This window comes from Eutrigla gurnardus (assembly GCF_963514095.1).
Source record: "Eutrigla gurnardus genome assembly, chromosome: 15".
Classification (NCBI taxonomy): domain Eukaryota; kingdom Metazoa; phylum Chordata; class Actinopteri; order Perciformes; family Triglidae; genus Eutrigla; species Eutrigla gurnardus.
The window spans coordinates 15,341,870-15,355,762 of record NC_139938.1 but is presented as its reverse complement, the minus strand read 5'-3'; the positions used below and the strand labels follow the sequence as shown (position 1 = coordinate 15,355,762).

Genomic DNA, 13,893 nt, shown 5'->3' with positions numbered 1-13,893 from the left:
TTCACAATGTGGGCTAGTGGCGCAATGGATAACGCGTCTGACTACGGATCAGAAGATTCTAGGTTCGACTCCTGGCTAGCTCTTGTCACACTTTAGTTTGTAAAAAAACATGAACCGAACTCAGTTACCTGCTACTAAACTGTGTATCAAGGGTGAGTTACAGCCGAAATGAAACATTGCTAGCTTTGGAATTCAGACTTCTAAATGTGCTTTCCAAACAAGCTGTCACGTAGGCTCCATTGCTTTTTCGACCTACTGGCAAATCATCTTTCTTTGAAAAACAACATTTGTCCCTGAAGGACAAAATCAGAAGTGCTAGAGCAACCATCTGTGGACCACGACTGTGTTTTGCGACACATTGTGAGGGAGCCCACAGTACAGACACAGTAGGCTGTTTCAGATCCAGAGCTGCAAATATGGTAAAACCAGAAACCCAGCCGAGCAATTGGCCGTGATCGTATAGTGGTTAGTACTCTGCGTTGTGGCCGCAGCAACCCCGGTTCGAATCCGGGTCACGGCAGCTGAGAACGTCTGTGCTTCCATTTTGTTGTTGAGCTCATGTGCTCCAACCACTGTCTCATTTCAGAAATATTGCAACTGGACAGCTAACATGAATTTAGCTGTGAACCAAGCAGTTTGCTTTTTCACAATGTGGGCTAGTGGCGCAATGGATAACGCGTCTGACTACGGATCAGAAGATTCTAGGTTCAACTCCTGGCTAGCTCGTGTCACACTTTAGTTCGTAAAAAAACATGAACCGAACTCAGTTACCTGCTACTAAACTGCGTATCAAGGGTGAGTTACAGCCGAAATGAAACATTGCTAGCTTTGGAATTCAGACTTCTAAATGTGCTTTCCAAACAAGTTGTCACGTAGGCTCCATTGCTTTTTCGACCTACTGGCAAATCATCTTTCTTTGAAAAACAACATTTGTCCCTGAAGGACAAAATCAGAAGTGCTAGAGCAACCATCTGTGGACCACGACTGTGTTTTGCGACACATTGTGAGGGAGCCCACAGTACAGACACAGTAGGCTGTTTCAGATTCAGAGCTGCAAATATGGTAAAACCAGGCACCCAGCCGAGCAATTGGCCGTGATCGTATAGTGGTTAGTACTCTGCGTTGTGGCCGCAGCAACCCAGGTTCGAATCCGGGTCACGGCAGCTGAGAACGTCTGTGCTTCCATTTTGTTGTTGAGCTCATGTGCTCCAACCACTGTCTCATTTCAGAAATATTGCAACTGGACAGCTAACATGAATTTAGCTGTGAACCAAGCAGTTTGCTCTTTCACAATGTGGGCTAGTGGCGCAATGGATAACGCGTCTGACTACGGATCAGAAGATTCTAGGTTCGACTCCTGGCTAGCTCTTGTCACACTTTAGTTTGTAAAAAAACATGAACCGAACTCAGTTACCTGCTACTAAACTGTGTATCAAGGGTGAGTTACAGCCGAAATGAAACATTGCTAGCTTTGGAATTCAGACTTCTAAATGTGCTTTCCAAACAAGTTGTCACGTAGGCTCCATTGCTTTTTCGACCTACTGGCAAATCATCTTTCTTTGAAAAACAACATTTGTCCCTGAAGGACAAAATCAGAAGTGCTAGAGCAACCATCTGTGGACCACGACTGTGTTTTGCGACACATTGTGAGGGAGCCCACAGTACAGACACAGTAGGCTGTTTCAGATCCAGAGCTGCAAATATGGTAAAACCAGAAACCCAGCCGAGCAATTGGCCGTGATCGTATAGTGGTTAGTACTCTGCGTTGTGGCCGCAGCAACCCCGGTTCGAATCCGGGTCACGGCAGCTGAGAACGTCTGTGCTTCCATTTTGTTGTTGAGCTCATGTGCTCCAACCACTGTCTCATTTCAGAAATATTGCAACTGGACAGCTAACATGAATTTAGCTGTGAACCAAGCAGTTTGCTTTTTCACAATGTGGGCTAGTGGCGCAATGGATAACGCGTCTGACTACGGATCAGAAGATTCTAGGTTCAACTCCTGGCTAGCTCGTGTCACACTTTAGTTCGTAAAAAAACATGAACCGAACTCAGTTACCTGCTACTAAACTGCGTATCAAGGGTGAGTTACAGCCGAAATGAAACATTGCTAGCTTTGGAATTCAGACTTCTAAATGTGCTTTCCAAACAAGTTGTCACGTAGGCTCCATTGCTTTTTCGACCTACTGGCAAATCATCTTTCTTTGAAAAACAACATTTGTCCCTGAAGGACAAAATCAGAAGTGCTAGAGCAACCATCTGTGGACCACGACTGTGTTTTGCGACACATTGTGAGGGAGCCCACAGTACAGACACAGTAGGCTGTTTCAGATTCAGAGCTGCAAATATGGTAAAACCAGGCACCCAGCCGAGCAATTGGCCGTGATCGTATAGTGGTTAGTACTCTGCGTTGTGGCCGCAGCAACCCAGGTTCGAATCCGGGTCACGGCAGCTGAGAACGTCTGTGCTTCCATTTTGTTGTTGAGCTCATGTGCTCCAACCACTGTCTCATTTCAGAAATATTGCAACTGGACAGCTAACATGAATTTAGCTGTGAACCAAGCAGTTTGCTCTTTCACAATGTGGGCTAGTGGCGCAATGGATAACGCGTCTGACTACGGATCAGAAGATTCTAGGTTCGACTCCTGGCTAGCTCTTGTCACACTTTAGTTTGTAAAAAAACATGAACCGAACTCAGTTACCTGCTACTAAACTGTGTATCAAGGGTGAGTTACAGCCGAAATGAAACATTGCTAGCTTTGGAATTCAGACTTCTAAATGTGCTTTCCAAACAAGTTGTCACGTAGGCTCCATTGCTTTTTCGACCTACTGGCAAATCATCTTTCTTTGAAAAACAACATTTGTCCCTGAAGGACAAAATCAGAAGTGCTAGAGCAACCATCTGTGGACCACGACTGTGTTTTGCGACACATTGTGAGGGAGCCCACAGTACAGACACAGTAGGCTGTTTCAGATCCAGAGCTGCAAATATGGTAAAACCAGAAACCCAGCCGAGCAATTGGCCGTGATCGTATAGTGGTTAGTACTCTGCGTTGTGGCCGCAGCAACCCCGGTTTGAATCCGGGTCACGGCAGCTGAGAACGTCTGTGCTTCCATTTTGTTGTTGAGCTCATGTGCTCCAACCACTGTCTCATTTCAAAAATATTGCAACTGGACAGCTAACATGAATTTAGCTGTGAACCAAGCAGTTTGCTCTTTCACAATGTGGGCTAGTGGCGCAATGGATAACGCGTCTGACTACGGATCAGAAGATTCTAGGTTCGACTCCTGGCTAGCTCGTGTCACACTTTAGATTGTAAAAAAACATGAACCGAACTCAGTTACCTGCTACTAAACTGTGTATCAAGGGTGAGTTACAGCCGAAATGAAACATTGCTAGCTTTGGAATTCAGACTTCTAAATGTGCTTTCCAAACAAGTTGTCACGTAGGCTCCATTGCTTTTTCGACCTACTGGCAAATCATCTTTCTTTGAAAAACAACATTTGTCCCTGAAGGACAAAATCAGAAGTGCTAGAGCAACCATCTGTGGACCACGACTGTGTTTTGCGACACATTGTGAGGGAGCCCACAGTACAGACACAGTAGGCTGTTTCAGATCCAGAGCTGCAAATATGGTAAAACCAGGCACCCAGCCGAGCAATTGGCCGTGATCGTATAGTGGTTAGTACTCTGCGTTGTGGCCGCAGCAACCCCGGTTCGAATCCGGGTCACGGCAGCTGAGAACGTCTGTGCTTCCATTTTGTTGTTGAGCTCATGTGCTCCAACCACTGTCTCATTTCAAAAATATTGCAACTGGACAGCTAACATGAATTTAGCTGTGAACCAAGCAGTTTGCTCTTTCACAATGTGGGCTAGTGGCGCAATGGATAACGCGTCTGACTACGGATCAGAAGATTCTAGGTTCGACTCCTGGCTAGCTCGTGTCACACTTTAGTTTGTAAAAAAACATGAACCGAACTCAGTTACCTGCTACTAAACTGCGTATTAAGGGTGAGTTACAGCCGAAATGAAACATTGCTAGCTTTGGAATTCAGACTTCTAAATGTGCTTTCCAAACAAGTTGTCACGTAGGCTCCATTGCTTTTTCGACCTACTGGCAAATCATCTTTCTTTGAAAAACAACATTTGTCCCTGAAGGACAAAATCAGAAGTGCTAGAGCAACCATCTGTGGACCACGACTGTGTTTTGCGACACATTGTGAGGGAGCCCACAGTACAGACACAGTAGGCTGTTTCAGATTCAGAGCTGCAAATATGGTAAAACCAGGCACCCAGCCGAGCAATTGGCCGTGATCGTATAGTGGTTAGTACTCTGCGTTGTGGCCGCAGCAACCCCGGTTCGAATCCGGGTCACGGCAGCTGAGAACGTCTGTGCTTCCATTTTGTTGTTGAGCTCATGTGCTCCAACCACTGTCTCATTTCAGAAATATTGCAACTGGACAGCTAACATGAATTTAGCTGTGAACCAAGCAGTTTGCTCTTTCACAATGTGGGCTAGTGGCGCAATGGATAACGCGTCTGACTACGGATCAGAAGATTCTAGGTTCGACTCCTGGCTAGCTCGTGTCACACTTTATTTGTAAAAAAACATGAACCGAACTCAGTTACCTGCTACTAAACTGCGTATCAAGGGTGAGTTACAGCCTAAATGAAACATTGCTAGCTTTGGAATTCAGACTTCTAAATGTGCTTTCCAAACAAGTTGTCATGTAGGCTCCATTGCTTTTTCGACCTACTGGCAAATCATCTTTCTTTGAAAAACAACATTTGTCCCTGAAGGACAAAATCAGAAGTGCTAGAGCAACCATCTGTGGACCACGACTGTGTTTTGCGACACATTGTGAGGGAGCCCACAGTACAGACACAGTAGGCTGTTTCAGATCCAGAGCTGCAAATATGGTAAAACCAGGCACCCAGCCGAGCAATTGGCCGTGATCGTATAGTGGTTAGTACTCTGCGTTGTGGCCGCAGCAACCCCGGTTCGAATCCGGGTCACGGCAGCTGAGAACGTCTGTGCTTCCATTTTGTTGTTGAGCTCATGTGCTCCAACCACTGTCTCATTTCAAAAATATTGCAACTGGACAGCTAACATGAATTTAGCTGTGAACCAAGCAGTTTGCTCTTTCACAATGTGGGCTAGTGGCGCAATGGATAACGCGTCTGACTACGGATCAGAAGATTCTAGGTTCAACTCCTGGCTAGCTCGTGTCACACTTTAGTTTGTAAAAAAACTTGACCCTCACTCAGTTACCTGCTACTAAACTGTGTATCAAGGGTGAGTTACAGCCGAAATGAAACAGTGCTAGCTTTGGAATTCAGACCTCTAAATATGCTTTCTAAATATGCTTTCCAAACAAGCTGTCACGAAGACTCCAATGCTTTTTCGACCTACTGGCAAATCATCTTTCTTTGAAAAACAATATTTGTTCCTGAAGGACAAAATCAGAAGTGCTAGATCAACCATTTGTGGACCACGACTGTGTTTTGCGACACATTGTGTGGGAGCCCACAGTACAGACACAGATTCAGAGCTGCAAATATGGTAAAACCAGGCACCCAGCCGAGCAAGTGGCCGTGATTGTATAGAGGTTAGTACTCTGCGTTGTGGCCGCAGCAACCCCGGTTCGAATCCGGGTCACGGCGGCTGAGAACGTCTGTGTTTCCATTTTGTTGTTGTGCTCCAACCACTGTCTCATTTCACAAATATTCCAACTGGACAGCTCACATGAATTTAGGTGTGAACCAAGCAGTTTGCTCTTTCACAATGTGGGCTAGTGGCGCAATGGATAACGCGTCTGACTACGGATCAGAAGATTCTAGGTTCGACTCCTGGCTAGCTCTTGTCACACTTTAGTTTGTAAAAAAACATGAACCGAACTCAGTTACCTGCTACTAAACTGTGTATCAAGGGTGAGTTACAGCCGAAATGAAACACTGCTAGCTTTGGAATTCAGACCTCTAAATGTGCTTTCCAAACAAGCTGTCACGTAGGCTCCATTGCTTTTTCGACCTACTAGCAAATCATCTTTCTTTGAAAAACAACATTTGTCCCTGAAGGACAAAATCAGAAGTGCTAGAACAACCATCTGTGGACCACGACTGTGTTTTGCGACACATTGTCAGGGAGCCCACAGTACAGACACAGTAGGCTGTTTCAGATTCAGAGCTGCAAATATGGTAAAAACCAGGCACCCAGGCGAGCAATTGGCTGTGATCGTATAGTGGTTAGTACTCTGCGTTGTGGCCGCAGCAACCCCGGTTCGAATCCGGGTCACGGCAGCTGAGAACGTCTGTGCTTCCATTTTGTTGTTGAGCTCATGTGCTCCAACCACTGTCTCATTTCACAAATATTCCAACTGGACAGCTCACATGAATTTAGCTGTGAACCAAGCAGTTTGCTCTTTTACAATGTGGGCTAGTGGCGCAATGGATAACGCGTCTGACTACGGATCAGAAGATTCTAGGTTTGACTCCTGGCTAGCTCTTGTCACACTTTAGTTTGTAAAAAAACTTGACCCTCACTCAGTTACCTGCTACTAAACTGTGTATCAAGGGTGAGTTACAGCCGCAATGAAACATTGCTAGCTTTGGAATTCAGACCTCTAAATGTGCTTTCCAAACAAGCTGTCACGAAGGCTCCAATGCTTTTTTGACCGACTGGCAAATCATCTTTCTTTGAAAAACAACATTTGTCCCTGAAGGACAAAATCAGAAGTGCTAGATCAACCATCTGCTCCAACCACTGTCTCATTTCATATAGATTGCAACTGGACAGCTCACACGAATTTAGCTTTGAACCAAGCAGTTTGCGTTTCTGCATTGTGGGCTAGTGGCGCAATGGATAATGTGTCTGACTATGCATCTGAAGAGTCTAGGTTTGACTCCTGGCTAGCTGAGGAGAACTGTAGCTTGTGAAATACTTGATTCTCACCAGTGGTTTCTGTACTCTTACATTGTGTATCAAAGGCCAAATGATGGGGAACTGCCTTTGGGCATGTGCTAAAAAACCTTCTGTCAGCACTTCTCCTGATTAGGAAACCGATACAAATGAAATAGTACTGGATTTACTATTCAGATCTTTTTGACGCATCATTAGGAAGCCAATCGTAAAGAAACAGTGGGCTCTATTGTTTTCTAGTTCCACACCTTTCTCTTTCTCACCCATTCTCTCTCTCCCTCTTTCTTTTCTAAAACATACCTTTTTGTTTGAAAATAAAATGCTACAAAAATGTGTCTGTGTGTGTTTGTACCTGTAGTATTTCAATGCTGCCATTAGTCTTGCCTCTCTGTGCTTCTATTTGCGCACATTCGACCATCAACAGGGCCTGATTATCAAGGTCCCCCCATCGTGCACATTCATCAACACCGTCCTGCAACACCCAAGCTGCCTCCACATTGATGTTCTTGCCTAGAAAATATGAATATACAGACTTTTGCTATATAATTACACGTAAAAGCATACAATGGCTACAGGCTTGCTTCAACATAACATAACATAAAACACTCACTCACGCACGCACACACACACACACACACACACACACACACACAGTACATCGGTCAGAAGAAAGTGCAACATATATCGCTATCAGTACAGTAAGGATCTCGTAAGAACAAGAACAATACTAGTATTTTCTTCTAACATTTGCAATCCTTGTGAAATTAGCCTGCAATACGCCACTCAGAAAAAAAGAAGGGGCAGCACCACACATGATCTGATCTGGAAAAAGAGCAGCAGTACCATGGATATGTGTTGCAAGACTGCGGACCAGAGCCAGGCGGCAACGCAGCCACAGAGAAACTCCAATTCTCTCACTGGCCTCAACTGCTCTGGGACAGTCTCCGTGTAGGGGGTTCGACATATTGCAATCAGTAGTAACCTGTAGACCGATATTACACATATAAACACACGTATAAACACACCCTTTACAATCAGTCACCATTCTACTACCCCACTCTGGTTAATATGTACATATTTACATGTAAATGAAAAAGGGTGACATTATCACATTTCAGCTTCCTTCTGACAAACTCAGAGGCACCACTTTCATATTGTTGTAGTCTGCAGTTTCATTGCAGGTACTACTTGTGGTTGTAATGCTCAGTAAACAACACCGTATAGGATTTAAGGATTACATATAAGGATGTAAAGGATTGCATATTATGCTTGAGTTTTGCTTAAAAAAAAATCAACATATTTGATTCTGCAACCAATATAAAAATGGTACCTGCTTGCTTCCAGCCCTGGTTTGTGGTATCTCAGATGCGTTTTTCTGAGAGCCAGATATGATTCCTCTCATGATTATTGGAGACGTCTGCAGCAGCACCAAGGATGAAATTGCCATCTCAGAACTGAAGGATGTTAAAATGGTAAGCATGGTCAGGAAATACAAACATGAGCATGTAAACACATAGCACACACAAGGGCACTGTACCTAAGTGCAGCATCTCCTTGTTGCAGGTAAAGGTTGGCTTTTAGCAGATTGAACTCTATTGTCAGTTCAAGGTTCTCGGTTTCGCTACAGGACAGAGATGTGAGCTGCTGGGAAATGGAGTGCAACAAGGAGGATGCACCCTCTAGCAAAAGGAACTACAAAAGAGGACAAGACAGATATGAGCATGTTGACACAAACAAGTGAGAAAAAAGTTGCTCCATGTCTACAGTAATGTACCAAGAATAAAACAACTCAATGCTGAAATCACAGATAGTGGCAAACATCTAAAGTAAAGATCTATTTAAAACTCCCCAAGAAGTCTTACCTTAATCCTTTCTGGAGTGAGCTTCTCCTTCTCGGTATCAAGGGACAGCACTTTTGCCTTTTCTGTCTTTAGACAAGAGGCGTCAGTGTCCACTCCCTCCTGTTCATGGGGTTCTGAGTTCACTGAACAACTTGTTCTGCTGGCACAAGCTTTTCTTTTAACAGTATCTGAAAGACATAGCCACTGTTTGCATAACAAACTGTTTGATCCAAAGTGACTCTTTTAGAATGAAATCAAATTATTTGTATTTAAAATGAATGCGAAGGCATACAGAAATGTGACACACTGTAATAAAAATGATTAATATGGAATTGAGTGGCAGTGAAGGTGGCTACCCGTCTAACTATAAAATTAACTTTAGCTTTTTGATCCACTTAATAACCAATTTTGAAGATAAATTAATTACTTTTTTTAAAAGTAGCGAGACATGTTTATTTCAAAAAGACATATCTATCTCTTGGATGCTCTAGAGGGCGAAATGGCAAAACAAAGGTGTGTTCCTATCCAAATTAAATGCATATCAGTTTAATTGTATGTATCCTACCCTAAAGTTCTTTAACAAATTAAACTTAGTTGGTTCAATGCAATCCAATGAAAGACATCACATGATCCAAATAATAAACCCAACCTATATAACAGAGAAAAGAAAGTACTTTTGCTCACAGACCTGGGGAAGGAGGACCCTGTACGGTGTTACTGAGTGCCAGGACTAGTTGAATACGAGCGAGGCTGAATCGGAGGCACAATGTGGACCCATACAGAGTTCGGACATCTGGAGCAAAGTCATTGTTCACAAGTTCCTCCAAAGCCTAACCACAAAACACACAAATTACATTAATAACATGAACATGTTAATTTGTGACATATATTGCCACAGGGCAAGCATTCAGCCTGTTCTGAACAGGCATGTTTTGAACGGGCACTGCACTAGTAATGTCAAACCATGTACCATGCAAACTAACTAATGTTTATTCCTTTTAAGGATGATTAATGTGACCATTCTCATGCCAAAAACAATGGAATATTTACTTTTAAATCTAAATTAGAATACATGACAGAATTACAGGTATGAAATGTCCCAAGATATTCGGAAAGCTGAAGAAATTCTCAGTAGAAAGTACCTCAGAATTGTCCAGGAGAGACTTGTTGCTGTAAAATGTCTTTGCAGGCTGCAAAATAAGCAACATTGATAATATCTATTCAAATGATGGCATATATAAATAAACAAAACAATACTTTCAACAAAGTCCGGCACTAGCACACACGTTTTCTTTGAGAATCTTCCAGAAATACTGTACACTAATAATGTTGGAGGCAAACAACCAATTCCTAAACACAAGGTCAACTTTGTAACTACAACTGTACATAAAGTATGTCAACAATTGCGAAAGGCAACATTACGAGTTTCAAGCCAAAAGACAAAGACGGAACATTTGTGCCTTCTTACTTGAAGATTATCTTTGGTAATGTAGCATCCGTGAGGCAGAAGGACTCCTGTTCCTTGTGTAAGCTGAACTGCCTCCTTTACAGCTTCAGTGAACAGACACAGTTCAGTAAGAGTACGTATCTGCAGGAAAACACAAACCCAGACATTAAAACTCCACCAGAACCATGACAGGAAAATACATACTGACTAGAAGACAACAAATATGCTGACCTTAAGTATTTTGCCCTCAACTGTGCGTTGTAAATCTCTGCACACAGTCCCCACAAAATGTAGGTGAAGGGCGAGTACGGGCAGTAGCTGAAATTAGAAACATTATTTAACAAGTCACTTATTTATCTGGAGCATTGCAGGGGTCCGTTTCACAAAGCAGGTTTAGTGAAAACCTTGAGTTAGTTAACCCTGAGATGAGGGAAACTCTGGTTTTTCGGTTTCACAAAGCCAGTTCAGCATAAATCTGAGTCAGTTACCTGGGTAACATACTCCGTGAACCTAACCTGCTCGCTAGCAGGTTTGCTTCAACAAACCCTGAGTTTCTCCCTACATGTCTCCGCCTTTTTCCTGAATCTGAACCAACTCTGAAAAAATGTGCCGTCCTTTCATATTCAACCTAATCGATATGGAAATAAAAGTGATTCTAGCAGCTTTGCGTCGGAAGAGGATTTTGATTACCTTTCCTTCCAATCACATAAGTTATTATCTAAACAATATTCTCCGACATTTTCAACATTTCATATCACGGACATAATCCGCAACCAGATTCTTTGCGGAGGTAGTGTTTTTGCGAACGGGAGATTTATGAAATGTTTAAGTACATTCCTGTGTTGAAATACCTGCTTATATTTACATTTAATATGTGAAATATGATTAAATCAAAATCATATGCCTTAGTCAATGTATTTGCGCAATATTCTTATGCTTAATTTTCAACTGAAGCCACTTTCTTTCTGTGCCTGGGGGGAAAGAAAATGATAATTTATTCATTGTGCTACTTTGTGAACTACGGGAATTGAACCGCTGTGGCCTGCACCATAGGCAGTGTTGCTAACCGTTACACCACAGTGTTGCTCTGCAAAGCTGAAAATGAACAGTTATTACCTTTAGATCAATCGACTGTTTCATTCAGTTATATACATTAGATCGGGCAGTAATTGTCTGCCACGCCAACTATCGCTACTTTGCTGCAGTTACGTTGCTCATCCTTTCTCACGCTCTCCCGGTTGCCATGGTGAATCGTAGTATCGGAGCTCCATTGATGATGGCTTTGTAGAGTCGGCAGGCACGCGCGTAACTCAGAGTTTACATACTCAGAGTTGACTGAACTAATTCATAACCGCTGTTCTGAAACCGAAAACTCAGAGTTGCCCATCTCAGAGTTGGTCAACTCAGAGTTAGGTTCAGAGTTTGTTGAACCTGCTTTGTGAAACGGGCCCCAGGTCGAAATGAGGGCAGACAGACAGTGTTTATGTGTGTACCGTGATGTGGTAGCCTGTGGTGAAAAGCGAGTGACAGATGAAGTTAAGGCTGGATACAGTGGTGCTGAGGTGAACCCGGTAGGGTTCGGAGAAAAGGTCGACTCCAGGGAGCAGTTCATCGCTGATGCAGTGATAGGCATACTGGAGGTCAGCCTGGGGCTGAGCCAGGGAGCAACACAGGACACACTAGGGAAGTTGGTCACATGCACACACACACACACACACACACACACACACACACACACACACACACACACACACACACACACACACACACACACAATTCACACAAACACACATAATGAAACAGTATACAGGCCATGAGAGCAAAAACCTAGCCTTTCATCATTTAATCTATTGTGCATTTTGCAACACAAGGAAAAACCATGTTTGTGAAGAGAGGGATTAACATCCCCTGCTATTACCTTAAAGAGGTGTGCAGACATGAGACAGCACTTACTCCTCTGGCTGACATCGGATGTTAAGATAAACCTGTAGAACAAAACACACCCCTCAGGAACAGATAGACTTGACATAGATATGCTTGCAACACACACTAAAACACAAATATTCAATGCTGAACATACTGAAACCTACTGTGCAATCTTAGCAGTGAGCCCAGCCGCCTGTAGACATCCCCAAATACCAGCCTGTTTCAGGGTTTGTTGCAGGGAGCCACCGCCAAAAGACACACCATCCCATTTGTCTACAGCACCTGTGCTCTTTAAGGCACAATCTACAGCTTTGATCCAGGATGCGTGTGCTGCCCTGGAGATAAAGCACAGGCAGGAATACAATGGTAAGAGGATATAAGGAACATCGTGCAGACATTTGCTATTTAATTACACGTAAAAGCATACAATGACAGGCTTGCTTCAACATAACACGCACACACACATAAACACAGACACACACACACACTCCATTCTTACCTTGTATTTCCATTGTAGAACTGTAGGTTCCCCATTTCATGCAGTGCCAGCACTCTGAGGGAGTCATGATTGTTGGCCTGGAGATTCTCTGGAGAAAAGTTTGATGGAGATGCAGAGGAAAGTTAGTAACCCTGACTGTCTGTTGGTACTCTCTATAACACATCTACTGTATCTATCCATTGTCCCAACACATGCAACACATTAACATAATATCAATATGCATTAATATAATATTAATATGCATTAATTATATATTAATCATAAATAATGACATTTGTAATATTTTGTGCTCTTACTAATGGAGGTGGCGTGTGCGCCAATGATGATTGGCATGTGGTCAGGGCTGATAGGGAGGCTGTAGAGGGCATTTGGAGTACTGTAATCCTCCCTGGTCAGGTCGCAAGGTTGAATATTTGGAGCAGGCATAACTAAGGAACGGAAATCAACCGGGCTTGTAGAATGGCTGAGACTTCTGCTCTGATAGTGCTGCAAATGTGCTGAAAAGCCCGAAGAGAGACACAAACAAACAATGCAAACAGTGATGGTTTCAAATTGTTGTCGGGTGAGTGTGTGTGTGTGTCCAATCAATCAGATCAGAACAGATCAAAACTCACAGGGCTTTGTGTATGCAAGAAGTTGCAGCAGTATTGAGCGACTATGCTGGAAGACCTGAAGACAATATGGTCTTCTCTCAAGAGCTTGACGGTAAAAGCGCAGTGTGTCTTCCACATCGAGAGGAACGCACACAAGCGACATGGAGCGCTGCATCTCTGCACAGAACATATATGCATGATAACATTATATACGCAAACACAGCACACACTTTGTAACATTTTGGGAATTTTGTACAATTTATACCATAGCATCTCACCATTTATATGTTATATTTTATGTTTCTAACATTTTAATTGTAGGGCAGCAAACATCATTTAAAACTCCCTACAAACTGTTTGTGCAATGATACATTTTGACATGATACATCATGAGAGCTGTTCAAACCTTTAAGGTCAACTGTGTCTCGGGGAGTAGAGTTGGTGGATGCTGCTTCCTTATACATAGGCGGTTGCTGTGCAGTGTGAGGGGTCCACCCAATGACCAGCTGGGAGTCTGCATAGCTCCTGTAAGTTACCTGAAATATAGAAAAGAAAGCTCTGCCTACTGTGTATACACTGCAAAAATGGAATTTCAAGAAAGTAAAAAAAGCCTTGTATCAAGAAAATAAGTCTTATTTTTTGTCCAAAAAGAATATTAATCTTGTCAAG

General features: G+C 43.1%; 1 protein-coding gene across 1 annotated transcript in view; it reads right to left on the bottom strand.

The window, feature by feature from the left end:
• The window catches only part of cfap54 (cilia and flagella associated 54), a gene marked incomplete at both ends in the record, with an annotated part of 108,605 nt that overhangs the window by 80,063 nt on the left and 14,649 nt on the right, over positions 1 to 13,893 (bottom strand). Inside the window, 16 exons of the mRNA XM_084028182.1 lie at positions 7,271 to 7,428; positions 7,762 to 7,900; positions 8,249 to 8,372; positions 8,456 to 8,610; positions 8,781 to 8,947; positions 9,448 to 9,589; positions 9,902 to 9,949; positions 10,228 to 10,347; positions 10,438 to 10,524; positions 11,700 to 11,885; positions 12,125 to 12,191; positions 12,297 to 12,467; positions 12,632 to 12,719; positions 12,928 to 13,128; positions 13,246 to 13,401; positions 13,631 to 13,760. Coding sequence (XP_083884308.1) covers positions 7,271 to 7,428; positions 7,762 to 7,900; positions 8,249 to 8,372; positions 8,456 to 8,610; positions 8,781 to 8,947; positions 9,448 to 9,589; positions 9,902 to 9,949; positions 10,228 to 10,347; positions 10,438 to 10,524; positions 11,700 to 11,885; positions 12,125 to 12,191; positions 12,297 to 12,467; positions 12,632 to 12,719; positions 12,928 to 13,128; positions 13,246 to 13,401; positions 13,631 to 13,760 — 2,139 coding nt within the window. The remainder of the gene's footprint in view (positions 1 to 7,270; positions 7,429 to 7,761; positions 7,901 to 8,248; positions 8,373 to 8,455; positions 8,611 to 8,780; positions 8,948 to 9,447; positions 9,590 to 9,901; positions 9,950 to 10,227; positions 10,348 to 10,437; positions 10,525 to 11,699; positions 11,886 to 12,124; positions 12,192 to 12,296; positions 12,468 to 12,631; positions 12,720 to 12,927; positions 13,129 to 13,245; positions 13,402 to 13,630; positions 13,761 to 13,893) is intronic.